This window comes from Papio anubis, chromosome 2 (assembly GCF_008728515.1).
Source record: "Papio anubis isolate 15944 chromosome 2, Panubis1.0, whole genome shotgun sequence".
In the NCBI taxonomy this organism is placed as follows: Eukaryota; Metazoa; Chordata; class Mammalia; order Primates; family Cercopithecidae; genus Papio; species Papio anubis.
In genome coordinates, this window is record NC_044977.1 from 55,116,218 (window position 1) to 55,144,025 (window position 27,808).

The following is a 27,808-nucleotide window of genomic DNA, read 5'->3' on the forward strand; positions in this document are numbered from 1 at the left end:
ATTAGAAAAATACCTGGGTTAAAGGGTGATAACATTTTGGGAGTCTTGTAACAAGTTGCCAAACTATAGCAGAAAGGACACTGCGCTACTATTTTGGAGCAATGGTATTTATACTTCTAGCAAAACTATTTTTTCCAAACCAAGTCCTACTTGAAACCTAAATTTAAATGAAGTAATGCCTGGTTCCTCAGGCAGTGCAAATCTGCAGAGTTCAGTCTGTGGAACCCCCGAAGCATCTCCTGGGAGCTGGAAACTATGTCTGAAAACTAGCTATGGAGTTACCCAATGGTTCCAGTGTGGACCCCCTTAGGTAGGATACTCCCATCAGTGTGGGTCTGATACTGCCAAGCTCACTCTAGCATCATTATCATCATCATCATCTGCATCAGCCCAAACTTGCTTTTAGGGAAGAGGAGGTTCCCTGAGGTTTTCCCAACTACTCATCATTGGGCCTTATTTACAGGACACCTGTTATGGAGTGGTCCGGCACTTCACTCTGAAATAAGCACCATTATCTTCATTTTATTAAGGAGGAAACTGATGCTCAGAAGGGTTACAGGATTTGTTCAAGGAGACACAGTGCTAGGGCTGGGATTCCTGCCCAGTTCTATGTGGCACCAAACACTATGCTAGCAGAGAACAGTGAACAGACTCAGGAGAGGTTGCAGGAGGCAGGGGAAGTCCCCTGCAGAGGTGCCAGGTTACCAGGGGCTGGAGTTTGGATACCACCATCTTGCACATGATGAGGACACCCCTCCTACAAGGCACTAGATGAACCTGCCTGCCCTTGCTCATGGCTGTGTGGCCCCAAGATTGAGGAGATAAGGTCCAACACAAGACTGAAGGCAGATGCTGGTGCTGAGAAACAGGAGAGAGGTTTTAAGGAGAAAGAGTATATTACTCCCTGTTGTCTGCTGACAACATCTTGCACTGATGTTAGAGCTCCTTGCCCTCCCTTGCTGAACAGGCATGTATTGCCAGAAAGCTTGCATGCTACAAACTAGACTAACAGCTTTAATATCCACTGTAGAGAATATAGCCCTGGCCACAGGTTGCACACACTTTTATGTGCCAGGGACAAATGCAGCTTTGTGGATACCAATGTGCTTTGCAACATGGTGTGGCCACTGTCCAGTTACTGGGAACATAGCAATTATGTGTTCTTCTACCACCAGAATAGCCTTGCCTGGGGCAATTTCCATAAATAACTCAATCACTTCAAGACATGCACCCAAAGCGTGACATCCACTCAGGCTAGAGCAGCAAGTATAGTTGCTGACACAGAGTACTAATAATGTTATTTTACACTTAAATGGTATTTTCATGCACAGACCACTTTCATATAAATCAAAACTGAGCTAAATTGTTCCAAGTTTCTGAGAAAACTTGAGGCTTGGAGGGGTGAAGTACTTCACTTAAGGCTGTGGCTAGGACCAGTGACAGTGCTCAATCCCTAGACCCCTTGAGTGGAAAGCCCCTTCCCCAGGACACTATCCTACGCTTAGTGTGGCCTGTGACTAGGAACTAAAATGTCCTACGCTGCCTGAGGCAAACCCTCCAGGAAAGCTTCCAGTGTAACTAAGTAGAGAGGGCTTGCTCATGGCCCCCTAGGTCGCCAGTCCTAGAATGCCCGCCACTAGAAGAGAGCCCCCTACCTGGATACGGGATGGAGAGGAGAGTGAAGTCGGCATAGCGCTGGGCTTTGTCCACCTTCTCAGAGGAGGTTACACTACAAGACAAGGACACAAGGTGTTACAGTGTCGCAACACACACACCATTCCCCAAATAAGGGTTATAATCACAAATGAAGCTTCTGCTAAAAAAGTATTCTTCAATGTTAATAATTCCCTTCAGCAGTGCCTACTTTGTACAATTAAGAACTATAACTTTGGCCGGGTGCGGTGGCTGGAGGTCAAGTTCCCAACATGGAGAAACCCCGTCAAGACCAGCCTGGACAACATGGTTAAACACTCTCTCTACCAAAAATATAAAAAATTAGCTGGGTGTGGTGGTGCACTCCTGTAATCCCAGCTACTCTGGAAGCTGAAGCAGAAGAATTGCTTGAACCCAGGAGGCAGAGGTTACAGTGAGCCAAGATCGTGCCACTGAACTCCAGCCGGGGTGAGAGGGTGAGGCTCCATCTCAAAAAAAGAACTCTACCTTCTCTGACCCCAAAATGCACACAGTGTAGCCACTCTGACCCAGGAGTGAGATGAGAGCCAAATAATATGATCCTATGGGAAAGCTTTTTTCCTGCTCTCCTGTCTTCTCTAATAGTCACTGAGCCCACTTCTAAACAGGGTGAACAAACAGCATCTGAAAATAAACACTGGGGACTCTGACAGATAAAGGGAGGGAGGAATAAGGCAATATTCAGATCTCAGATAGGTGAGCTCTAATTTTAGCCTCAGTATGCCTTATTTTCTAAGATCACCTTTTAGGATCATTTAAAAACATTTAAAAATCATTTAAAAAACAAAATTTTGGAAAAAGCTCCTACAGTCTCATCACTAACCCAGGCTCTATTTTTTAGTTTTGACTTCTTATATTTGAATTTGGTTCATATGTGTTATTTTTATATGACAGCAGTCACTGAAGTAAAATTTGAATATATGCTGATTTTTTTGTTCAATTTTAAAAGAAATTTAGGACCAGGCACAATGGCTCATACTTGTAATCCCAGCACTCTGGGAGGCTGAGGCAGGAGAATTGCTTAAAGGCCACATGTTTGAGACCCCCTTAGACAACAAAGACTCCATCTCTATGAAAAATAAATTTTAAAAATTAAGAGATTCTAATCTGCCACACATGGCATAGAACTTGGAGCCAGAAAAAAAAAAAAAAAAAAAAAAAAAAAAAGGAAGAGAAAGTGGCAGCAGAGCACTGGGTAGAGACTGATGGCTGCCACAGTCACTAACGTACAACCTGAGCAAGCTACTTCATCTCTCTGTGCTTCAGTATCTGTAGAAGGGGGACACTGATACCTGTTTTGTAGGGCTGTCTGAAGATACAGTGAGAGAATGTACAGAAAGCCCTTTGTAAGAAGGCCAGCACGCAGTGACAGCTACATACTAATGCCAGCCCTACAAATCTGTACACACTGCCTCTGCTCATTTTGTGGCCCCTGTACTTACTTCATGCCAAACTTCACCTTCTTGTTCTCCACCATCAGGTCACAGATGTATTTGACTGACAGGTATCGAAGCAGCTTGATGTCATAGCCTCTGACCTTATCAAAAAGATGCGTGTCACCACTTCTGAAATAAAGAGTCAGAGGAAGAAGTTACATAGCATGTTCACTCAGAGGAGCCAGGGAGTGGGCACTCATTCAGGGAAGTATGGATGTCACTCTTCTCCAGAAGCTGGGGCGTGTGCTAGGTGGACGCATGGGTGCCAAACAGGACAACTGGTTTCAGAGAGGTTGCAGGAAAGGTGACTTTCTAAGAGATTACCCCCATCTCTGGGATGTATTTCAAAGAGGAGCAATTTGCAGGTGGAAATGGAAAAGGACTTTCTGGCATTGCTTGACATTAAGCCAGAGGACTCAAGATAATCTCAGGGTTCTAAAAAGCAGCAGGCTGGTGGCTGATAGAATCTTTCCATTTCCATTAGAATTGATCTCCTTCCACCGCCTCCTTTTCCCCCATTTATGACCATTTTTAGCCACATGACTTGCTCATAATGTAACAGTCTGAAATTCTTGTAGAGATAAAGTTTTTAGAGCTATTTTATCAACTGACTATGAAATACTAGCAAGTAAATTCCCTCTACCTAGCAGGCCAATAAAGCAAAGAGAAAGATAAAAATTTTAATGCTCAGTGCTGCCTTTTGATCAGCCCTGCAGATATAGGCAGAAGTAGAAAGCATAAACAGTCACCATTACTTTTTTATTTTTTTAATCCACACTGCTTTGTTGTCCCCAGTAGTTTCCTTGCCAAGAACAGTATATGCTGAAGATGGTGACCTGGCTGGGCAGAGGTCACCTGATCTAGGGAGAAAAGCCAAACATTCTTGAGCACAAGCCAGAGCCGCTGCTTTCAGAGCTAACAGGCAGAACCTGAGCATAGCAAGATGCCCTTTCATGAACTGAACTATGATTTGGGAAGCTGATCTTAACTAGGGTGCTTGTGTGCATTCCAGAGATGCTTGACACCAGTTAAAGACTTTCCATGTGGTACAGACCATGCAAAGGAGCTTTTCTAAAATAACCTGTAGCATTGTTTTCTAAAAACATTTGGAAAGGGGATAGGAAGAGTGTGAACCAGCCCATTTCCTCCTTTTATAGGGATTCAAACTCCTGTTCCATACCAACCATGCAGCTGTGACACATCTGGTCTCCAAATGTGCCTTCCAGGCTAGACCTCATGTCTCCTACTTATGGACTGTAGCCCTTGCCCTGTGCCTCAGTACCAGGTGTACTGGGTGAGATGTGGCACGTTGGTAGTCAGCATCACAGCTGCAAACTGGCAACTCTGGGGCTTTTAAACAAATATAGATGTCTGGGCCCTATCTCAGGCCTGCAGTACCAGGAACCCCAAGAGTGGGATGTTCTCTGTGAATCCAGATGTGCACTCAGTGGACTTCAACAGCCCTATATCAGGGGCACAGACTTGGCAGACAGAAGGGAAAGAAGCCAATCCACTCACCTGAACCAGTGACAAATACACATGGACAATATGAACATGGCCATCTCTGGCCAGACACCCCGTCCCCAACACAAGCCCCTGACCACAGCAACTCAGCACTGACCGAAGAGCACAGTCCTCCTCCGTGACGTCCTCCACATCTGCCCAGGCATCATCTGCACCCCCTGCCAGAGAAACCTATCTGTCAGTACTGAGGCTGGTGACCCAGGGCTCCACACAGGGGCCTCCTCACCAGCCTCCTTCCCCGTGTGCCAAGAGTGGGCTGGGCCAACATGGCTCTACCCTTAAGGAAACACTATGCCCCTATATGTCTGGTAGTCTTCACCTCTAAGGTGAACTCCTATTTGTCTCCTGGTCCCTGATCAAAGGCAGGCCCCTGATCTCCACCCAGCTCACTGAGACCCCCTACCTATTCTACTGTGGCCATGGGTGGCTATTCTTTTGTTTTGGGATGGAGTCTCACTCTGTTGCCCAGGCTGGAGTGCAGTGGCGTGATCTCGGCTCACTGCAAGTTCCGGCTCCCAGGTTCAAGTGATTCTCCTGCCTCAGCCTCCCGAGTAGCTGGGACTACAGGTGTGCACCACCACGCCCAGCTAATTTTTTGTATTTTTTTAGTTAGCCAGGATGGTCTTGAACTCCTGACCTTGTGATCTGCCCTCCTTGGCCTCCCAAAGTGTTGGGATTACAGGCGTGAGCCACGGCGCCCAGCCCAGGTAGCTATTCTCTATGACTGGGTTCTCATTCTACATCAGAGGATGCTGTTCAACATTCACCTGAGAAAAAATAGTTGTAGCCTGAGCGTCCATACAGCTCTCCCCATCCAGCCAGTGTGGCCGACCTGCAAATGTGCTGGGAGAGAAACAGCATTTTCAGGGTCAGATGGTTTTCTGAAGCATGCACAGTTGAAGGAACACCTGGGACTCTTCTGATTCTTCCAGGCCAGCATAATGGGCCCAGCACTCCCCAAAGTTTTATCAGCATCAAGGCTGCCACAATCAGTCAGAAGATCCCTAGTACTTAATTCACAACCTCTACTGAGGGAGTCTCACTCCCAAACAAGAGGCGCCAGTGTTACCAACAGGATCGCATCAGATTGGGTGGTTGTTGCATGTGTACCACGTGCTGGACATGGTACTGAAAAACCCGCCATCTTCTCACTGAATTTTCACAACAAGCCCATGAGGGAGATGTGGCAGGTGGCATGTATTGTTGCTGTTACACAGATGAAGAAAAGAAAAACAGGCTAAAGGAGGTTAAGTGATATGTAAGGTCATATAATGAGAGGTAAGCTAGGATTTGATCCAAACCCACTGACCCCTAAAGCCTATGTGCTTACTGTGATTTGGAACTGTTCAGTATAGATGGGAACAACCTTTCTAGTGGGGCTGGGTGAGAAATGTTCTAGAGCTTTCTTTTCCTCATCACTGAAGGGATCACTGTAAGAGAATTCTAGAAACCAGGCAACTGGCACAAACTTCAATATCTAATTGTAAGGTTACTTGTTTAAATAAATAGTGTTTGCTGAAATGTGGTAGGGTGGGGGGAATAGGAGGAGATACCTGGTGATGGGAAGGCAAACCAGCCCAGAATTTAGCTAAAGGCTAGGAGAACATGGCACCGTTACACTGCAATGGGGAAGTTGTGAGGTGACAGAAAAGGAGTGAAGCTCACTGCTAAACGGGTCACACAATGTGCAAATGGAAAGTGGATCCCTGGAAGATTGCCAAGTACCATCTGAAGGCTTCTTCTCTACCTGTGACATAATGGGAAGGAAAGTTTTGTTGCTACAGCAAAGAGTTGTGCATGGGAACAACTAGGTCACTTTCTGGCTCTCCCTGAGGTAGCAGCAGCCTAGGGGTGGGGACAGCAATAGAAAAGCTACCTGGGACAGAGTGAGGGGCTTTACTGGTGCTGGGGCAAGAGCTGGTTTGTGGAGAGGTTATCCTGGAAGCCCACTGAGGAAGCCTATCAAGGGCTGGCACTCCTGCTGGCCTAAGTAGGATGTACTCCAGTGGGGGCCACTTAAATTTCTGTGGGTCTAAAAGCAATTTGAAAATCTGATAAAAACTATCAACTATCTCCTGAAAAAAAAAATATATATATATACACATCATAATCTACTTACATTTCCAGGGATTTCTGGACTCTCTCAAGCCCACTGAGGAACCCATCCCCAGACCCTGTTAAAAGCCCTTGCTTTAAGGAATCAGTCAAGTAGTGAGGAGCAAAGTGGATGCTTCTGCAGGAAAGGGCTGAGGACCTCTAAGACTCCAAAGAAAAGGAGTTAAGTCTGATTTCCTCAAGACGTTGGCAGGGTGTGTGGCTGCCTGTTCCACTGGCATTTGTATAATGTCCACCCTCCCCACTTCATCTAAGCTGCTGGCAGCTGACCTCACTCTCCTTTGCATTATTTCTGTTAAATCTTTCAGTGAAGATAGCTGCCTTCTTTTTGGCTGTTGAGTAGAGACCCTTTTTCTGTTCCCAATTCTTCTTCCACATCCCTTCTATTGATCTTGTCTTTTTAGTAACTGAGGCAGCCAGACCTAGGCCAGCAAAACCCCAGAGTCAGATGGAGAAGGACAAGTTGGCCAAGTCCCCAAGTGGGGCACCAGCCTCTTCAGGAAGTCCCCTGGGGGAGGGTTGACTCCTCTTGATAGACACCTGCCTCATGATTGTGACTTATAACCCATCATCTCTGCCCTTTAAGCTGGCTCCTGACTGAAAACGCAAGATCTACCCTGAATGCTATCCATTTACCTAGTTAGGAATGGCCTCTAATTCTGTCTGTGGAAAAGTACTCTGGATGATTTGCTAATTTAGTAACCTCTGACCTCTGCTCCCCACCTCTTAAACAAAAAGAAAGATGAATTGTTCCAGTTTCAGTGGTCTAACAAAGCCAGACACAAGTGTTTGGGGAGAAAATGGTATGAGAACTTACCGCTCAATGCTTGAACTGAAGTTTGAAAAATTATTTAAATATTTTACTTAACCCATCATATCCAAGACATGTCAACATGTAATCACTTTTAAAATGAATATTTTACATTTTTCTATTAAATCTTCAAAATTTGATGTGTATTTTACACTTAAAGCATATCTTAAGTAGGATGTGAAACTTTGGCCATTGGCCAGGTGTGGTGGCTCATGCCTGTAATCCCAGCACTTTGGCCAGAGTGGGCAGATCACTTGAAGCCAGGAGTCTGAGACCAGCCTGGCCAACATGGTGAAACTCAGTCTCTACTAAAAAGACAAAAATTAGCCAGGTGTGGAGGCATGTGCCTGTAATTCCAGCTACTTGGGAGGCTGAGGCACAAGAATCGCTAGAGCCTGGGAGGCAGATGGCATCACTCCAGCTTGGGCAACAGAGACTGTCTCAAAAAAAACAAAAAAAAAAACCAAAAAAAACTTTGGGCATTTTAAGGGAAATGTGGGCCCATTTCAAAGTTCTTTTTAACAATGACAAACTTTTATACTGCTTCAAGCCTTAAAAATTAAATTGAAATGAAGTAAAATATAACCCTTAGTTTCTCAGTTGCACTAGCTGTGCTGAACTGCGTTTTGAAGGAAGCAGAACACAAGCATTTCTTTTTTCTTACACGTTAGATTCAGGGGTACACGTCCAAGTTTGTTACATGGATATATTGTGTAATGCTGGGGTTTAGGCTTCTATTTAACTCATCACCCAAATGGTGAACATAGTACCCAATAGGTATTCTTCAACCCTTGCCTCCTCCTCCTCCTGTCTCCCCTTTTTGGAGTCCCCGGTGTCTATTGTTTCCACCTTTACGACCACGCGTACCTGTTGTTTAGCTCCCACTTATGAATGAGAACATGCGGTATTTGATTTTCTGTTTCTGCTGGAAGTACTTAAGTTTTAAAAATATTTGTGGGTACATTTATTTATTTATGGGGTACATGAGATTTTTTTTTTGTTTTGAGACAGAGTCTGGCACTGTCACCCAGGCTGGAGTACAATGGCATGATCTTGGCTCACTGCAATTTCTGCCTCCCGCGTTCAAGCAATTCTCCTGCCTCAGCCTCCGGAGTAGCTGGGACTACAGGCGCCCGCCACCACACCTGGCTAATTTTTTGTATTTTTATTAGAGATGGGGTTTCACTATGTTGGCCAGGCTGGTCTCGAACTCCTGACCTCATGATCTGCCTACCTCAGCCTCCCAAAGTGCTGGGATTACAGGCGTGGGCCACCGCGCCCGGCTGATATTTTGATACAGGCATACCATGCATAACAATCACATCGGTGTAAATGGGGTTCCATCACCTCAAGAATTTATCCTCTATGTTACACACAATCCAATTATACTCTTATTTTATTTATTTATTTATTTATTTTTGAGACGGAGTCTTGCTCTGTCCCCCAGGCTGGAGTGCAGTGGCGCAATCTCGGCTCACTGCAAGCTCCGCCTCCTGGGTTTACGCCATTCTCCTGCCTCAGCCTCCTGAGTAGCTGGGACTACAGGCGCCCGCCACCTCGCCCGGCTAGTTTTTTGTATTTTTTAGTAGAGACAGGGTTTCACCGTGTTAGCCAGGATGGTCTCGATCTCCTGACCTTGTGATCCGCCCGCCTTGGCCTCCCAAAGTGCTGGGATTACAGGCTTGAGCCACCGCGCCCGGCCTATACTTTTATTTATTTATTTATTTTTATTTTTTATTTTTTTGTTGAGACAGAGTCTTGCTTTGTTGCCCAGACTGGAGTGCAGTGGCCGGATCTCAGCTCTCTGCAAGCTCCGCCTCCTGGGTTCACGCCATTCTCCTACCTCAGCCTCCTGAGTAGCTGGGACTACAGATGCCCGCCACCTCGCCCGGCTAGGTTTTTGTATTTTTTAGTAGAGATGGGGTTTCACCGTGTTAGCCAGGATGGTCTCGATCTCCTGACCTCGTGATCCGCCCGTCTCGGCCTCCCAAAGTGCTGGGATTACAGGCTTGAGCCACCACGCCCGGCCTATACTTTTATTTTTAAATGTACAATAAATTATTGTTGATTGTAGTCACCCTTTTGTGTTATCAAATACTAGATCTTATTCATTCTAACTATATTTTTGCACGCATTAACCATCCCCACTCCTCCCCCGTGTCCCTGCCAGTACCCTTTCCCAGTCTCTGGTAACCATAATTCTACTCTCTATCTTCATGAGTTCAATTGTGTTAATTTTTTTAGCTTTCAAGTAAGTGAGAACATGTGAAGTTTGTCTTTTTGTGCCTGGCTTATTTCACTTAACATAATGACCTTGGCCGGGCGCGGTGGCTCAAGCCTGTAATCCCAGCACTTTGGGAGGCCGAGACGGGTGGATCACGAGGTCAGGAGATCGAGACCATCCTGGCTAACATGGTGAAACCCCGTCTCTACTAAAAAATATAAAAAGCTGGCCGGGCGAGATGGCGGGCGCCTGTAGTCCCAGCTACTCGGAAGGCTGAGGCAGGAGAATGGCGTAAACCTGGGAAGCGGAGCTTGCAGTGAGCTGATATCTGGCCACTGCACTCCAGCCCGGGCAACACAGCGAGACTCCGTCTCAAAAGAACAAAAAAAAAACAAAAAAAAAAACATAATGACCTCTATCCATGCTGATACAAATGACAGGATCTCATTATTTTTCACAGCTGAATGGTACTCCATTGCGTACATGTACCATATTTTCTTTATCATCTGTTGGACATTTAGGTTGTAGAAGCAAGCATTTCTTAACACACCTCTCTTTCTTCTTCAACCTGGCAGAGGCTGGTGCCCCTAAAAGTAGTGTTGGTAATAATAATGCTGCCACCATCATACTAGTTCCTAAGTGCCTGCTGTGAGCCACGTGTCTGACCTAACACAGGCCTCTCTGCTACAAGACTTCTCAGAGCCTTAACTATATCAACATACATTTAACAATCTACTTTATGAATCTAGTATGCAGTATTTCTAATTCTTATTTGACAGGGAATGCTTTTCACAAGCATATCCTTAAACTGCTGTTCTATAGAAACACTGGTAAACACTGGTTGGAGTATCTCCTGTGCAACTTCTAATGACGAGCACTGTGCTGTACAGGGTGGTACTTTTTAAAATGAAGCTGCAGGCCAGGCGTGGTGGCTCACGCCTGTAGTTCTAGCACTTTGGGAGGCCAAGGCGGGCGGATTACCTGAGATCAGCAGTTCGAGAGCAGCCTGGCCAACATGGCGAAACCCCGTCTCTACTAAAAATACAAAAATTAGCTGGGTGTGGTGGCACACTCCTGTAATTCCAGCTACTCGGGAGGCTGAGGCAGGAGAACTGCTTGAACCTGGGAGGTGGAGGTTGCAGTGAGCCAAGTTTGGGCCACTGCACTCCAGTCTGGCAACAGAGAGAGACTCCATCTCAAAAAAAAAAAAAAAGCTCCAATAACTTGCGGGAACATGAAAATTTTCCAAAGTGGCAACAGCTTTACGAAGACCAATTTCTAGCGCCTAACTTCCATACATACTTCTGAAAACTGATCTGCCAAAGAAAGCCTTTGGCAGAGTCTCCCTTCCTTCCTCCCCTTTCCCAATTTACAAAAAAGGCATACCAGGGACTGAGACAACAGTCAAGACTCTCCCCACTGCCCTGCCCTTGACCACTAAGGCACTCACATACCGGCTAAATGAACAGACTGAATTCCGCTCCCTTCCACTCTGAGGCTCTCTGTATGTCAGTCCACTCCTCCTGGACCAATTTTCCCCCAGTTGCTACTTGCATTCAGTATTTCCCTGCTCAAACATCACAATGGCTCTCCGAGCAAACACAGAGCCACCTCCCTGCTCAGCCTGCAGCCTTCCTCATTCAATTCCCTTCATCCTCTGCCCTGATATGTACCCTGTACTTAGGGAAGTTACTTAGTCACTCTGAGCCTTTGTTTCATCTGCAATGAAATGGGCACATCCCTTACACCGAAAGATAAGTAAAATGAAACCATACTGGGGAGCCAAATTAACAAAAGTCCTTAGAATATAAGCTCCTTGAGAATAAAGACTTTTGTCTGCTTTACATGATGTATTTTAAGGCCTGAAGCAGTGTCTGGCACACAACATACAATAAATACTTGGTGAATTATATATTACAAACAATATATATGAACTCATTTGATTTAATCTAATCCATAAACCTTTGAAATAGGTGATGATTATTCTCATTTTATAGGAGAGGAAAAGGAGGCTTTGCATAGGCAGGAAATAAGAGTCAGGATCTGAATCCAGGCAGTCTGGCTCTAGAACATGGGGTGGAGTACGCTGGTGTGACCATCCCTTCCCTACTTAGAACCATCCTTCAGTCAGAATTGGTCTGTTTCTCTGGACTGCTTCCCACAACACCAGGCACCCAGTAATCACCCAATGCTTGGCTACTAAATGTTGAGGGAAAAAAAGACCCTATACTTTGCATTAAGTCAGCTACTCCAGAAGAGAGTCTTGGAACATGAAGCTATGGTATGGGCCTTACCTTGCCCTTGAACAGGATTACTGGGCAGACAAACCGTCCTCTGCACCGGGCCATCTTGCTGCGGTGGATGAGGTCTTGCAACTTGCTCACCTGTACGGTACTCTCAAACCTAACACACAGGCAAGAGAAGCAGGTCAAGCTGACTTTGAAGTGGGAACTTTGTGTATATTTGTTTATTCACACAGACCCCCCATACCAGATCTGTGTATATAATGCTTGCTTGAAATTAAATGTCATTCCGAAATTTTATATCATCTATCGTCCGTCTGTCCGTCCATCCATCCATCCATCCATCCATCCATCCATCCATCCATCCATCCATCCTTTTTTTGAGACTATCTATGTATCTATCTATCTATCTATCTATTTATTTTTTTGAGACAGAGTTTCACTACTGTTGCCCAGGCTGGAGTGCAGTGGCACAATCTTGGCTCACCACGACCTCCACCTCCCGGGTTCAAGTGATTCTCCTGCCTCAGCCTCCCGAGTAGCTGTGACTACAGGTGTGAGCCACCACACCTGGGTAATTTTTTATTTGTGGTAGAGACAGGGTTTCACCATGTTGGCCAGGCTGGTCTCAAACTCCTGACCTCAGGTGATCCGCCCACTTCGGCCTCCCAAACTGCTGGGATTACAGGCATGAGATATATTAAGTTTTTCAGGAAAAGAAAAAAGTGCTAATTATAGGTATTAAAAGTTAAATCACTCTGATTTCTGAACCTTTAAGATTACAAAAAAAAAAAAGGTGAGCTAAACTGAAGACATACACAAAATTCAAAAATATACACAGAAAATTGGATCTTATGTCTGGGTTTTCCAATATTTAACTCCCAGGATAAGACCTGATGCCCTGGGGACCCTCTCTGGAAATCACAGGACTATTTTTTTGAGTATTTATCTATTTTTTACATAACTCTGAATATAGATTTTTGTGATCTTTTAGAGCAAGCAGTCCCCAAGCCCTGGGCCCCAGACCAGTATGAGTCCGTGCCCCATTAGGAACCAGGAGGTGAGCAGGGTGCAAGTGAGCATTACCGTCTGACTTCCACCTCCTGTCAGATCATCAGCGGTGGCATTACATTCTCACAGGAGCTCGAACCCTATTGTGAACTCCTCATGTGAGGGATTCAGGTTGCAGAGAATCTAATGCCTCACGATCTGAGGTGGAATAGCTTCATCTGAAATCATTTTCCCCCGCCTGCCGTGAAAAAATTATTTTCCACGAAACCAGTCCCTGGTGTCAAAAAGGTTGGGGAGTGCTGTTTTAGAGGGCAGAATGAGATAACGTTTCTTGGTCCACATGGCTCTAGGCCTCTGCTTTCACAGTCCATATGGCCAACAGCACACAGAGCAAAGGAGGCATAAGAGAAGCCAGGTGTGACACAGGGATGTGTAGTAGTTAACGCACTGGGCTTGGTAAGTGAGCTTCTAGAACATGAGTCAGGTTTAGAAGTGAGCTCCAGCAAGTCACACCCATATCAAATCACACTTCCCTAAAATAAGGGTTCACTCTCACCTACCAACCTTTGGCAAAGCTCACATCAGCCAGTCAGAGCTTCTGGTAGCAAGAGAAATAAAAGGCAGGAAAGTTAGAGCAGGAAGCTTTCCCAGCTATGCAGAGTAACCCAGCAGAAGGAAGGAAAGACACTCACGTTCCTTCCTTAAAAGGGTTGAGCTTTCAGACCAACTCCTAGAGGGAATTTAATTCCTTTCACATCCTAATCCTTCTAGGAATCTGCATGTTATTACACAGCTTCTCTTGTATACATGCACCCAAATATTATCTCAGAAGGAATAAATCAGTGACTCCCACATACTTGCAGTACCTCTCTAAATGTATCTGGATGCTGTTAGGGTTAATAAAAACACAAAGTCTTTAAAATACTGCCGAATTCTTACTTAAAATATATCTAGGGGCCAGGCATGGTGGCTTACACCTGTAATCCTAGTGCTTTGGGAGGCCAAGTCGGGCAGATCAGTTGAGGTCAGGGGTTCAAAACCAGCCTGGCCAACATGGTGAAACCCCATCTCTACTAAAAATACAAAAAAATTAGCCAGGTGTGGTGTCAGGCACCTGTAATCCCAGCTACATGGGAAGCTAAGGCAGGAGAATTGCTTGAATCCAGGAGGTGGAGGTTGCAGTGAGCCGAGATTGCACCACTATAATTCAGCCTGGGTGACAGAACGAGACTCCATCTCAAAAAAAAAAAAAAAAAATATATATATATATATATATATATAGGAGATATATATAGGATATATATAGCAGATACATATAGGATAACAGGATATATACATATATATAGAAGATATATATATAGGTGATTGTGGCTTGACAATATAACTACTATCAAATGGGGGTCTGAAAATGAAGTTAAAAAGCAGTCTTCAAATAAAAACCAGAATGAATAGTTTGATGATCTTGGAAAGAGAACAAAGGGGTATAAAAAGAGGACTGAGCTTCCCATGGTGTCTTTTCCTGTAAGACATAATTTTTGTAATTAAATTTTTTTCTCTGTTCAAAGGAGGAGGAAGAATGGCAAACTTGAAGAGGCTGGGGTGCCTTTGCAAAGAAGTGCCCATAGGTGTGGTGGCTCATGCCTGTAATCCCAGCACTTTGGGAGGCCAAGGCAGGTGGATCATGAGGTCAGGAGTTCAAGACCAGCCTGGCCAACATGGTGAAACTCCATCTCTACTAAAGTTACAAAAAATTAGCCGGGCATGGTGGCACATGCCTGTAATCCCAGCTACTCAGGAGGCTGAGGCAGGAGAATTTTTGCTTGAACCCAGGAGTCTGAGTTTGCAGTGAGCCAAGATTGTGCCACTGCACTCCAGCCTAGGCGAAGGGCAAGACTCCGTCTGGGAAAAAAAAAAAAAGAAAGAAAGCAAAGTGCCCATAGGGTGGCAACAACCCACCAGGCAGGCCTAGGCACACAAGCTGACAGAGAACCAGAGTGTGCTGCCTTCCCCTCACCCAGTTTCTCTATGAAATCAAAAGGCACCTCAGTACCAATTAATTGCCTAACTAGACTCCACGAGAACATAAAACCGAGCGCCTTTAGTACTGCCACAGTGGCCTTCCTCCCACTTACTTGGCCCATGGCCAATGTTACAGATCTGGTCAGCACCATATGTTGCAACTGACTCTCACTCAGCTCATACCAGCCCTCTGAATCCTGCCTACGTCTGATTTTCCCAGGTTGAGTTCTATCCTCAAAACCAAGCTGCATTTCTCAGGCTAAACTTCTGTTAAAAACAAACAAACAAAAAACCCCTGGTGGAGGACACATCAGCAGTTTCCTCTAGGGAGGTCTTTTAATGTAATGACCCAGCTTTTCTTGTTAGGCCGGCCAGTGGTTCCTTTACCGGTTCCCCTATATCAAGTGCCAATTCAGTTTCTGGTCAGGCAGAGTGGCTCATGCCTGTAATCCCAACACTTGGGGAGGCTCAGGCAGCAGATTGCCTGAGGTCAGGAGGTAAAGACCAGTCTGGTCAACATGGTGAAACCCCGTCTACACTAAAACTACAAAAATTAGCCAGGCGTGGTGGCACGCACCTGTAATCCCAGCTACTCGGGAGGCTGAGGCAGGAAAACTGCTTGAACCCAGGAGGCAGAGGTTGCAGGGACCAGATTGCGCCACTGCACTCCAGCCTGGGCAACAGAATGAGACTCCGTTGTAAAAAAAAATAAAATAAAATAAAGAAGCAATTCAGTTTCTGTTCTCTCACTAGTTCCTGTTTTTATTTTTACTATCTCTTGTCCTTAGGATTCTTTTACTGCAGTGCTAAGCACTGAGCTGTGTCTGGCACATAATACTCACATTTGAAGGGATAAATGTAGGCTTCCGTATTTACATTTGTAATGTATGCACTGAAATTTCTGGCAAGATGTTACCAGGTAGTGAGATTTTGTTTTTTTTTTTCCCAACAAGGTCTTCCTCTGTTGCCCAGGCTGTAGTGCAGTGGCGCCATGGTTCACTGCAGCTGACCTCCTGGGCTCAGGTGATCCTCCCATCTTAGGCTCCCAGGGAGCTGGGACTTCAGGCACATGGCATGACACTTGGCTAATGCTTTGTATTTTTTGTAGCGACAAGGTCTCATCATGTTGCCCAGACTGTTTAATTCAGTCTATTTTTTATTCAGTCTATTCAGTTTAATTCAGTCTCAAACTCCTGGGCTCAAGTGAAATGCCCATCTTGGCCTCCAAGTAACTAGGATTATAGGCAAGAGCTACCATGCCCAGTCAAATACAGAAGAAAATGCTGTTATCGCCTATTTCCAATAGGAAGCTTTCCCAGACAAGCATCACACTTACCAAACTATGTGGGTTATTCCTATGATGTGCCCCAAAACTTTCTGAGATGTTACTGCTGATATTATTTAATAGATAAGAGGCACAAAGTAGACCTTACACCCACATTATCTCACTCAGTCCTCACTTACCCAATTTTACAGATGAGGTAGTTTAATGAGATGAAATCTCTAGCCCAAAGTCACAGAACAGGTAAACAGGGTAGCTGAGATTCTAAACCCTGGTGGGTAGCCACTGGGCCCATGGTTTTAACCACTATCCCACAGGGCCTCACCTGTAGTTCCCCTAATTCCAGCTCTTATTAACAGTTATTGTTTCTTTATTGGACTCTGTTTCCCACTAGACCTACTGGTAAGGACTTCATCTATTTGGCGTCCAACTTGATCCCTGAGGTCTACTACACAGCAGCAGCTGAATGAACACTGTTGACAAACATGTCTTGGCTATTCAGGGATCCCTGTCCAGGCTTCTATTGCCAGATGATGAACCAAATTGGAGAAGTTCCTTAACAGGACCAAAACATTGCTTAAATCCAATTCTACCCTGTTTAATTCAGTCTATTTTTTATTCAGTCTATTCAGTTTAATTCAGCATCATAGTAACAGCCAAGCCAGACAGTAAAAAAGCAAAAAATTCTATTTCTTCCCACCCAAACACACCCGAAGTCCCCCCTTTCAACAAGTAGGCATCACCCACTCAATATCACTTCAGTAACACTTTAAGGCCTTGCAAGGAGTGCAAAGTAAAAGCAAACTCCAACAAGCTCCTCTAAGGTTAATGACGTTCCATAGGGGCCTTGGCCTGACTGTGAGGTTCTGCTAGACAAGGTGGGAGAGCCGCGGTGGTGAAAGAAAAGGCGGACAGGTATAGAGTCAGGAAACATAGCTTTTAACCCCACTCTGCTTACTACCTCTGTGATCTTGGGAAAAGGCAAATTACTTCTCTGGGCTTCAACTTCATCTATGTAAAACCTCAATACCTGCCAAACAGCAGGTACTCAATAAATATTAGTTTCTTTCTCTTTAAGGGATCAACACTAAACTTGTTTCCTTCCAGGAAAAGCTTCTACAAGGCAACCACGACTAGGTTCCTCAATGTACTATTATGTTAATGAAGGGTAACATTTGGTATTACCTGAGAGCTTGTTAGAATATGCCAAATGTCAGGCCCACCTCAGGTCTACTGAATCTCTGCATTGTAGAAAGATCCCCAGTTGATTCACTCATAAAATGAACATAGAAAAGAACCACTCTGTTGGGTGTGGTGACACATACCTCTAATCCCAACACTTTGAAAGGCCAAGGTGAGGAAATCTGTTGAGCTCAGGAGACCCACCTGGGCAATGTAGTGAGATCTCGTCTCTAGTACAAATTTTAAAAAATCCGCTGGGAGGGGTGGTATGTGCCCATATTCCCAGCTACTTGGAAGGCTGAGGTGGGAGAATCACTTGAGCCCAGGTGATCAAGGCTGCAGCAAGCCATGATTGTGCCACTGCATTCCAGACCCCATCTTAATTAAAAACAAAAACAAAAAAACCCATCTTGATTACAGTTGAGCTTAATATCAGAATGTCATCATCAGGGCACAGAGGTAAAACCACCAGCCAGCCAGCACCAAAGAGGGTAGGAAGAAGGGGATGGAAGAGGACGGCAAGGCAAAAACAAACAAAACAAAACAAAACCCTCTTGTTCAGAAACTTTAGCTTAAAGGTTTATGGAAACTAAGTTTACAGGGCCGGGCGCAGTGGCTCACACCTGTAATCCAGCACTTTGGGAGGCCATGGCAGGCGGATTGTTTGAGCCCAGGAGTTGAGACTAGCCTGGCCATTATGGCAAAACCCATCTCTACTAAGATACAAAAATTAGCCAGGCATGGTGCCACGCACCTGTAATTTCAGCTACTTGGGAGGCTGATGCACAAGAATCCCTTGAACCCAGGAGGTGGAGGTTGCAGTGAGCCAAGATCACACCACTGCACTCCAGCCTGGGCAACTGAGCAAGATTCTGCCTTAAAAAAAAAAAAAAAAAAGAAGAAACGAAGTTTACCTAATTCTGGAAGGAGGAATTAAGGAAGAGCTAAGAACCATAAATAATGGGGCCAAAACAAACCCCAATTCTTTAGGCTTGGCGATCCTGAGTTCTTAGGTTATATGATTGAGAATGTGATACAATTTCTGTGATCTGTTTATAAGAGTCCTTAACATTCTTTTCTTAGAGAACCCCACTACAACCTTGTGAAATGGGCACTCTTTTTTTTTTATTTTCTTGAGACGGAGTCTCGCTCTGTCGCCAGGCTGGAGTGCAGTAGTGCGATCTTGGCTCACCGCAATATCCGCTTCCTGGGTTCAAGTGATTCTCCTGTCTCAGCCTCCTGAGTAGCTGGGATTACAGGCGTGTGCCACCATACCCAGCTAACTTTTGTATATTTAGTAGAGACGGGGTTTCACCATGTTGGCCAGGATGGTCTCAATCTCCTGACCTCATGATATGCCCACCTTGGCCTCCCAAAGTGCTGGGATTACAGGTGTGAGCCACCATGCCCGGCCGAGATGGGCACTCTTATAGACATCCCCACTTTACAGATGAGGAAACTAAGGCTTAAACTCCTAAAGCATTAGTGCTTAAATTCCTAAAGCATTGTTCCTCTGCTGTAAACCTTCTCTGGCTCCCCATGGCCTGCAGCAGCGGTTCTCAAGCTATACTGTAATTTAAGACATCAAGGGAGCTCTCACAGAATGTAGGCTGGAAATTCTGATTCCAGAAGGCCCAGGAGAAGCTCTAGAATCTGTAATCTTTTTTTTGAGATGGAGTCTTGCTCTTGCTCTGTTGCCCAGGCTGGAGTGCAGTGGTGCAATCTCGGCTCACTGCAACCTCCGCCCCCCGGGTTCAAGCGATTCTCCTGTGTTAGCCTCCTGAGTAGCTACTGGCGTGTGCCACCACACCCAGTTAACTTTTGTATATTTAGTAGAGACGGGGTTTCACCATGTTGGCCAGGCTGGTCTCAAACTCCTGACCTCAGGTGATCCGCCCAAAGGAGGCTGGGATTACAGGCATGAGCCACTAGGCCAGGCCGAGAATCTATAATCTTAATAAGTGCTCAGGGGTTCCCAGCACAGTAAAACCACTGACACCCACACACAACCCACAGGTTCACACTCCCTGGCCTGATGATCAGGACCCCTTTATGAGTTGATCCCTAAGGACATTTTCAGGGAAATTCCTGCTCACCCTTCCAATTTCAGTTCTTCCCAGGCACACAAACACCAGGCAGAATTAACCATTCTCCCCAGTTGGCCTATGGCAGCGCTTCTCAAACCTGGTAGTGCATTCGAATCACCTGGACATCATGTTCTGCTGAGATTCCGGCTCAATGGCTCTGGAGCCTGAGCTTCTGCGTTTCTAACAAGTTATTGAGTGCACTGCTAGCCTTGCTCTGAGTAGCAAGGGGCTATTGCACTATGCAGCATGACTGCTGCGGTACTCCTCACAACGTTTCACCCACGGGGCCAGGATTTCAGATAGTGCTGACAACAGCTCCTGAAATTCCCTTAAATTCAGCAGGAAGTAGGGAGATTAGGGGAGCAAACTTTGAGATCAACATATAGCACTTCCTAGAGCCCCATGCTCTGAGTACTTATCAATATCAAATAACTACACCATTTACTGACTAACTACAGGCCACATCCTGCACCAAGCATTCTGTGTCTGCTCTGGTACAAATTGTTATCCCACATAAGGTACTCAGCTCTTGGTAGGTTCACCATAAATGGTAGCTTTTATTTCTAATTCTTACAACGTACATGTCAGGCTTTATCAGCCCTATTTATCCTCTGGACTGCACTACCACTTTTCTAAAATTTTAGTTAGTCCTTAAAAGGACTAATTAACATGAGGTAGAGAATTACCAATAAGAAAACTAAGGACAAAGCAGTTAAATACCTTGCCCAGCATCAGTTGCATAGCCAGCAAAAGGGGAATCCAGGATGTGAACTCAAGCAGTCTGATTCTAGACCTCAGAGTCCTAAGTGCTACATATGGTAAACGCGGGTAAGCCTGTCTTGACAGTGTACCTCCCACCCACACTCTCTAAAAAAGGGACACTGATATTCAGAGAAGTGAAGTGTGAAGTCAACTGTCTTAGGACAATGAGCTCTAGGGTGGAAGTGAAACAGAAATCAAGGGCTGTTACTCCCAACCCCTCATTCTATGCCATGCCACCTTGTCAGTCTGACTTGTCCAACCTTGAAGTAAATAAAAATGCCAATGAGGCTTAACACCTGGGGAAAGTGAGTCTGCCCTGCCCAGCTACCGACTTCCTAGCCACACGGATTAGCTGCCACGGACTCCCCAGACATGCACACTATGGTCACATGATGCTCACGTGTCTTTCTCCTTCTCAGAACTCTCATACTCCAGGAACACGATGTGCCGGGGATAGTGGCCGCAGATATCCCCGTTCGTGTTTGGAATCACGCTGAAACAGTAGTCTCGGCCAAACAGCTCCAGACATCTCTTTTCAATGCGTTCAACCTGCACAGAGAAGGAGACCAGAACACAAAGAGAATTATGGGGTTCTGAGGGTGAGAATTAGGAGGTCCATGGCCTGAGAGGTCACTGGGAAAGACATGTACCTCAGTGATAATTATTCTGTGCTGGGAAGATGTGATGCTAGGCCACAGGCCCCATATGTAGTTCATTAACCCATATATTGTATGCTTCAGGAAGGATTCTTAATTCCCTAACAATGAATCCGAAATTGTGGGTGTTGAGCATTTGGAGGAGAGGATTACATCTTTCATTAGATTCAAAGAAGTCTACAACCCATAAAACATACGAACTCTTGGTCCAGGTTACTGAAACTGCCACTAATCCACTACCTTCCTTGGTTAGCTTCCTATTCTTTTATTTATTTATTTATTTATTTATTTATTTTTTGAGATGGAGTCTCGCTCTGTCGCCCAGGCTGGAGTGCAGTGGTGCAATCTCAGCTCACTGCAGCCTCTGCATCCTGGGTTCAAGTGATTCTCCTGTCTCACCTCGAGTAGCTGAGATTACAGGTGCACAGAACCACGCCTGGTTAATTTTTCTATTTTTAGTAGAGACGGGGGTTTCACCATGTTGGCCAGGCTGGTTTCAAACTCCTGACCTCGGGTGACCCACCCACCTCGGCCTCCCAAAGTGCTGGGATTACAGGCGTGAGCCAACGCACCCGGCCTTTATTTTTTTAAAAGACAGAGTCTCACTCTGTCGTCCAGGCTGGAGTGCAGTGGCACGATCTCAGTTCACTGCAACCTCAGCCGCCTGGGTTTCAAGTGAGCACATTTGGCTAATTTTCATATTTTTAGTAGAGATGGGGTTTCACCATGTTGGCCAGGCTGGTGTTGAACTCCTGATCTCAAGTGATCCGCCTACCTCAGCCTCCCAGGTGTGAGCCACCGCACCTGGCCTCTTCCCTTTTTTTTTTTTTTTTTTTTGAGAAAGAGTCTTGCTCTGTCGCCAGGCTGGACTGCAATGGTCTCCACTCACTGCAACCTCTGCCTCCCGGGTTCAAGCAATTCTCCTGCCTCAGCCTCCCGAGTAGCTGGGATTACAGGTGTGGGCGGTGCCACCATGACCAGCTAATTTTTTGTATTTTTAGTAGAGATAGGGTTTCACCATGCTGGCCAGGCTGGTCTCTAACTCCTGACCTCATGATCCGCCTGCCAAAAGTGCTGGGATTACAGGCGTGAGCCACCACACCCAGCCAACAAAAATTTTTTAATAACAATGGGGGTCCATGTTTCCGGGCTGCTCTTGAACTCCTGGGCTGAAGCAATCTACCTGCCTCGGCCTACCAAAGTGCTAGGATTATAGGCGTGAGCCACTGTACTGGCCCTCTTCCCCATTCTTTAGCTATAGACTAGTACCTACAAGCTCTATTCCATACAATCAGTAAAAGCTGTAAAGTTTCCTTATACACAACTCACTTGTGAAATAGAAGAGCTCCCCCTACAATTACTTGTTTTGTTCACAGTTCAGAGAAAAACACAACAGGGAAAAAGACATAAGAACTGTAACACCGGCCAGGCGCGGTGGCTCATGCCTATAATCCCAGCACTTTGGGAGGCTGAGGCAGGCGGATCACGAGGTCAAGAAAGAGATCGAGACCATCCTGGCCAACATGGTGAAACCTTGCCTCTATTAAAAATATAAAAATTAGCTGGGCATGGTGGCGGGCACCTGTAGTCCCAGCTACTTGGGAGGCTAAAGCAGGAGAATCACTTGAACCCGGGAGGCGGAGGTTGTAGTGAGCCAAGATCATGCCATTGCACTCCAGCCTGGGCGACAGAGGGAGATGCCGTCTCAAAAATATATATATATATAAATTAAAAAAATTAGCTAGGCGTGGTGGCGCATGCTTGTTGTCCCAGCTACTAGGGAGGCTGAAACAGGAGGATAGCTTGAATCCAGGAGGTGGAAGTTGTAGTAAGCCAAGATCGCACCACTGGACTCCAGCCTGGGTGACAGAGAGAGACTCCGTCTGGGGGAAAAAAAAAAAAGTAGTAGTTTGCAAGAGATTAGTCCAAAGGGGTAGTGAGTTACCTCAATCGATTGTTCAGTTACAGATCTAACTCCCTGTTCTACCTGAACAGTTACAAATACATATAAATACATATACATCTAAGTCTGCAGGAGATCACAAGGCCTGGAGAGATAATTAAGGCTAGCTTCAGCCACTATCAGGTGTAACTTATGACAACCCTAATCTTCAGGGTCATGTAAATTGAAAGAGGGGTCCAAAAAAACCAATCACCAGAAAAACCAAAAGACCCCCACTGGCCAGGTGTGGCAGCTCAGGCCTGTAATCCCAGCACTTTGGGGAGCCGAGGTGGGAGAATTGCTTGAATTTAGGAGTTTGAAACCAGCCAGGGCAATATAGTGAGACCATGTCTCCACGAAAATTTAAAAAAAAAAAAAACTGGCCAGGCATGGTGGTGTGTACCTGTGGTCTCGGGTACTTGGCAGGCTTTTTTTTTTTTTTTTTTGAGGTGGAGTCTCGCTCTGTCGCCCAGGCTGGAGTGCAGTGGCCCGATCTCGGCTCACTGCAAGCTCCGCCTCCCGGGTTCCCGCCAGTCTCCTGCCTCAGCCTCCCGAGTAGCTGGGACTACAGGCGCCGCCACCACGCCCGGCTAGTTTTTTGTATTTTTAGTAGAGACGGGGTTTCACCGTGTTAGCCAGGATGGTCTCGATCTCCTGACCTCGTGATCCGCCCGTCTCGGCCTCCCAAAGTGCTGGGATTACAGGCTTGAGCCACTGCGCCCGGCCTTGGCAGGCTTAAGTGGGAGGATCACTCGAGCCCAGCAGTTCGAGGCTGCAGTGAGCCATGATTGCACCACTGCAATCCAGCCTGGGCAGCAGAGCGAGACCCTGTCTCAAAAAAAAAAAAAAAAAAAAAAAGGCCAGGTGCGGTGGCTCACGCCTGTAATCCCAGCACTTTGGGAGGCTGAGGTAGGCGGATCACCTGAGCTCAGGAGTTCAAGACCAGCCCGGCCAACATGGGGAAACTCCATCTCTACTAAAAACTACAATAATCAGCTGGGCGTGGTGGTGGGGTCCTGTAATCCCAGCTACTTGGGAAGTTGAGGCAGTGAGAATTGCTTGAACTGGGGAGGCGGAGGATGCTAATTCTGACTTGGTAGGACTGGGTGGGACTAAGGAATCTCTATTTTCACAAAGTACCCCACAAGCATAAATTTTAAAAGTACCCCAGATGATAATTAAACAGGTGGTCCCCAAACTACACTTGGAAAAATTACTTGGCCATTTGGAGAGTGAGCAAGTCCAATCCTTACTGAAGTCTTCCCTGGGTTATTTCAGAGACTACCAGATGCCAACTACAGAATCGCAACTCAGGGTAACCTCTGGGGCCAAATCAGAGTTCTATGGTGCAGGATGGAACAGAGTTCCACTGGAAAACTTGGTGCTAAAGCGGCCAAAACCACGTGGGGGAACGAGATGGCAGGGTCAGCAAGATTCCCACCGCACTGCCAGCCAGTGCTTAGGGTGGGGATGGCCTGAGCTAACAGGAAGCCCTCCAGGTCTGGCGATAAGACGACTGGGTGGAAATCCCAAAGGGAGGAAAAAGAGGAACTGAGACCTGCTTTTGATGAAGGAACTGAGTGGGAGTGTGGGTTGTCTTCTTGCTGTATAAGGGAAGAAAAGGGATGGGCCTAAGTTATGCTGAGACCTTATAAGGGGGCAAACACACTGGGTTCACCTCCTGGCTCCATTCTGACCTCTGACCCTGAGGAATCGTCTCCCTATTTTTCTTAGATTCGAGGGCTTTTTCCCTGACACAACTCATCCTACGGCACCTGAAGCAGGGAATAGGCCTTCCTTAGGTCCTCCTCTCTGATCTTTGAACCTGGCCCCTCAGCTTCATCTCTCACCTTCAGACCGCTTCTCAAACAAAAAGGACCTCTTTGCTGGGCTCATTTTGACCCCAGTTCCTCCTTTTATGGTTGTCAAGTCCGACTCTTACACTCTGGTTCCAGACCCTGGAGAACTCTCTCTCCTCTTCCTCAGCGGCGAGGTACCACTCCTACCTTTCTCTCACCCCTGGTCTCAGCCTTTCCTCTGTAACTCCCCAAGTTAGGGGCCTTCCCCAGCTCATCGCGCCTCCAGTCTCACCTTAGAGCCGCCGGTCCCGCTGCCGTCCTTGGCCCGGTACTGAGTCCGGGAGAACTCCTCCAGCAGCTCCCCAAGCCCCGGCTCCTGTGGCGGCGGGTTGCCCGAAGAGGCCGAGGACCCCGCCGAGGCGGTGGCGGCGGCGGCCCGAGCGCCGGCCATGGCCCAGCCCCGCGTCCCCTCAGTGTGCCTCAAGCCGGCCCATAGCACCTGCCTGCACCAACTCCGACACCAGAACCTCCGGAACCGCCTCAGCCACCGCCTTCTACCTCCACTTCCGGCCCCGCCCCGTCCCGCCGGATGTTTGCTCCGGCCCTGGCCAATCGGAGCTCGGGACCCGCGCCCCGCCTACGATTACTGGCCCACCCCCGGCGCGGAGCGATCCTTGTAGCCTCCAGGGAGGCCACTCGCAGACACCGCGTGATCCGCCCCAAGGGGTTTCCCCTGGGGAAACCGGACTCAACCATTGGGCTGCCTGGGGATGGGGGTAGCAGGAAGGAACCATTAAAAAGAACCAGAGGAAAAGCGGAATGAATAATTACAGGGAAGCCGAGCGTGGTGGCTCACACCTGTCATCCCAGCACTTTGGCAGGCTGAGGCAGGCGGATCACTTAAGGCCAGGAGTTCGAGACCAGGCTGGCCAACATGGTGAAACCCCATCTCTACTAAAAATAAAAAAATTAGCCGGGCATGGTGACACCCACCTGTAATCCCAACTACTTGGGAGGCTGAGGCAGGAGAATCGCTTGAACCCATGAGGTGGAGGTTGCAGTGAGCCAAAATCGAGCCACTGCACTCCAGCTTGGGTGACAGAGCAATACTCTGTCTTAAGAAAAAAAAAAAAAATACAGGGAGAGGAGGAGGAAACACTTGGAGGCAACAAATCAGTACTGGAAACCATAATGGCAGTGGTTACAATATTAAAACAACATTTCAGCAGGCCGAAGTGTCTCATGCCTGTAATCCCAGCACTTTGGTAGGCCGAGGCAGGCAGATTACGAGGTCAGGCATTCGAGACCAGTCTGGTCAACATAGTGAAATCCCGTCTCTACTAAAAATACAAAAAGTAGCCGGGCATGGTGGCCCGCGCCTCTAATCCCAGCTACTCAGGAGGCTGAGGCAGGAGAATCGCTTGAACCCCGGAGGTGGAGGCTGCAGTGAGCCGAGATCGCGCCACTGCACTAGAGCCTGGGTGACAGAGTGAGACTCCGTCTCAAAGACAAAAACAAAAACACAACATTTCATAAAACTCTTTTCTCCCCCTGCTGCTCACAACATCCCTGTGAGTACAGTGCATTATATCATCAGCCCTATTTTATTGAGGTAGAAACTGGGAGTCAGGGGTGAAGCGACTGCCTTGAAATTCTGTGATGAAAAGCCTCTCAGGCCGGGCGCGGTGGCTCAAGCCTGTAATCCCAGCACTTTGGGAGGCCGAGACGGGCGGATCACGAGGTCAGGAGATCGAGATCATCCTGGCTAACACGGTGAAACCCCGTCTCTACTAAAAAATACAAAAAACTAGCCGGGCGAGGTGGCGGACGCCTATAGTCCCAGCTACTCGGGAGGCCGAGGCAGGAGAATGGTGTAAACCCAGGAGGCGGAGCTTGCAGTGAGCTGAGATTCGGCCACTGCACTCCAGCCTGGGCGACAGAGCGAGACTCCGTCTCAAAAAAAAAAAAAAAAAAAGAAAAGCCTCTCATTATTATTATTATTATGAGAATATTTCAGACATTCGCAAAAGTGGAGACAATAGTATAATGAACCCTCATGTACTGGTTTTGAACAATAATCAACATCTGCTTATTTATCCTGTTTAAGCAATCCCTTCCCATCCAGGAAATTATTTTAAAGCAAATTCCAGACATCACATTATTTCATCTGTGAATACTTAAGCATTAATCACAACAGATTAGTGCTTCAAAAAAATACATAAAAAATACAAGGCTATTAACATACCTAAGAAAATTCACAATATTCCTTAATGTGGTCTAATACCCAGTCTGGGTTTCATTTTCTCAGATTGTCTCAAAAATGTAACGAAAGTAATTCGTTTTTGGTAAACTTTTAATAGAAGTATGATATACATATAGTATGATATACACCAGCACCCCGGAAGCCCCCTCCTGACCACTTTCAGTCACTATCTACCCACTCACCAACAACCACCCACTACCCTACCCTCCCTACCCCCAGATAATCACTATCCTGGCTTCTAAAGTTTTAATACAGTAGATTGGTTTTTAATTTAATTTTTTTTTTTTTTTTTAGAAACAGGGTTTCACCCTATTGCCTAAGCTGGAGTACAGTGGCATGATCATGGCTCACTGCAGCCTCCAACTACTGGCCTCAAGCAATCCTCCTGCCTCAGCCTCCCAAGTAACTGTGACTACAGGCATGTGCCACCACACCCAGCTACTTTTTAAATTTTTTTGTAGAGACCGAGTCTCACCATGTTGCCCAGGTGACAAACTCCTGTGCTCAGGCAATCCTCCCACCTCTGCCTCCCAAAATGCTGGGATTACAGGTTTGAGCCACTACTCCTGGCCTAGTAGATATTTTCCGACAAATCTATATACACATTTATCTTAAACACCTAGGAATGAAATGACTGGATTATATGGTGTTAAAGAAAAATTACAGGCCGGGCATGGTGGCTAATGCCTGTAATCCCAGCACTTTGGAAGGCCAAGGTAAACTGATTACCTGAGCCCAGGACTTCCAGATGAGCCTGGGC

The 27,808-nt window shown here is 46.4% G+C and overlaps 1 protein-coding gene across 5 annotated transcripts in view; it reads right to left on the reverse strand.

Annotated features, from left to right (window-relative positions):
* Positions 1–25,375, reverse strand: part of MTMR14 (myotubularin related protein 14) — a 53,811-nt gene extending 28,436 nt beyond the window's left edge. For all 5 annotated transcript variants that reach the window (XM_009200275.1, XM_003894137.2, XM_003894136.2 and 2 more), the window contains exons 1-7: positions 25,078–25,375; positions 20,789–20,937; positions 12,097–12,205; positions 5,420–5,495; positions 4,750–4,810; positions 3,135–3,257; positions 1,656–1,729 (exon numbers count right to left, since the gene is read on the reverse strand). In XM_009200275.1, coding sequence (XP_009198539.1) covers positions 1,656–1,729; positions 3,135–3,257; positions 4,750–4,810; positions 5,420–5,495; positions 12,097–12,205; positions 20,789–20,937; positions 25,078–25,236 — 751 coding nt within the window. In that variant the 5' untranslated portion in view covers positions 25,237–25,375. The remainder of the gene's footprint in view (positions 1–1,655; positions 1,730–3,134; positions 3,258–4,749; positions 4,811–5,419; positions 5,496–12,096; positions 12,206–20,788; positions 20,938–25,077) is intronic.
* Positions 25,376–27,808: the final 2,433 nt, after the last annotated feature.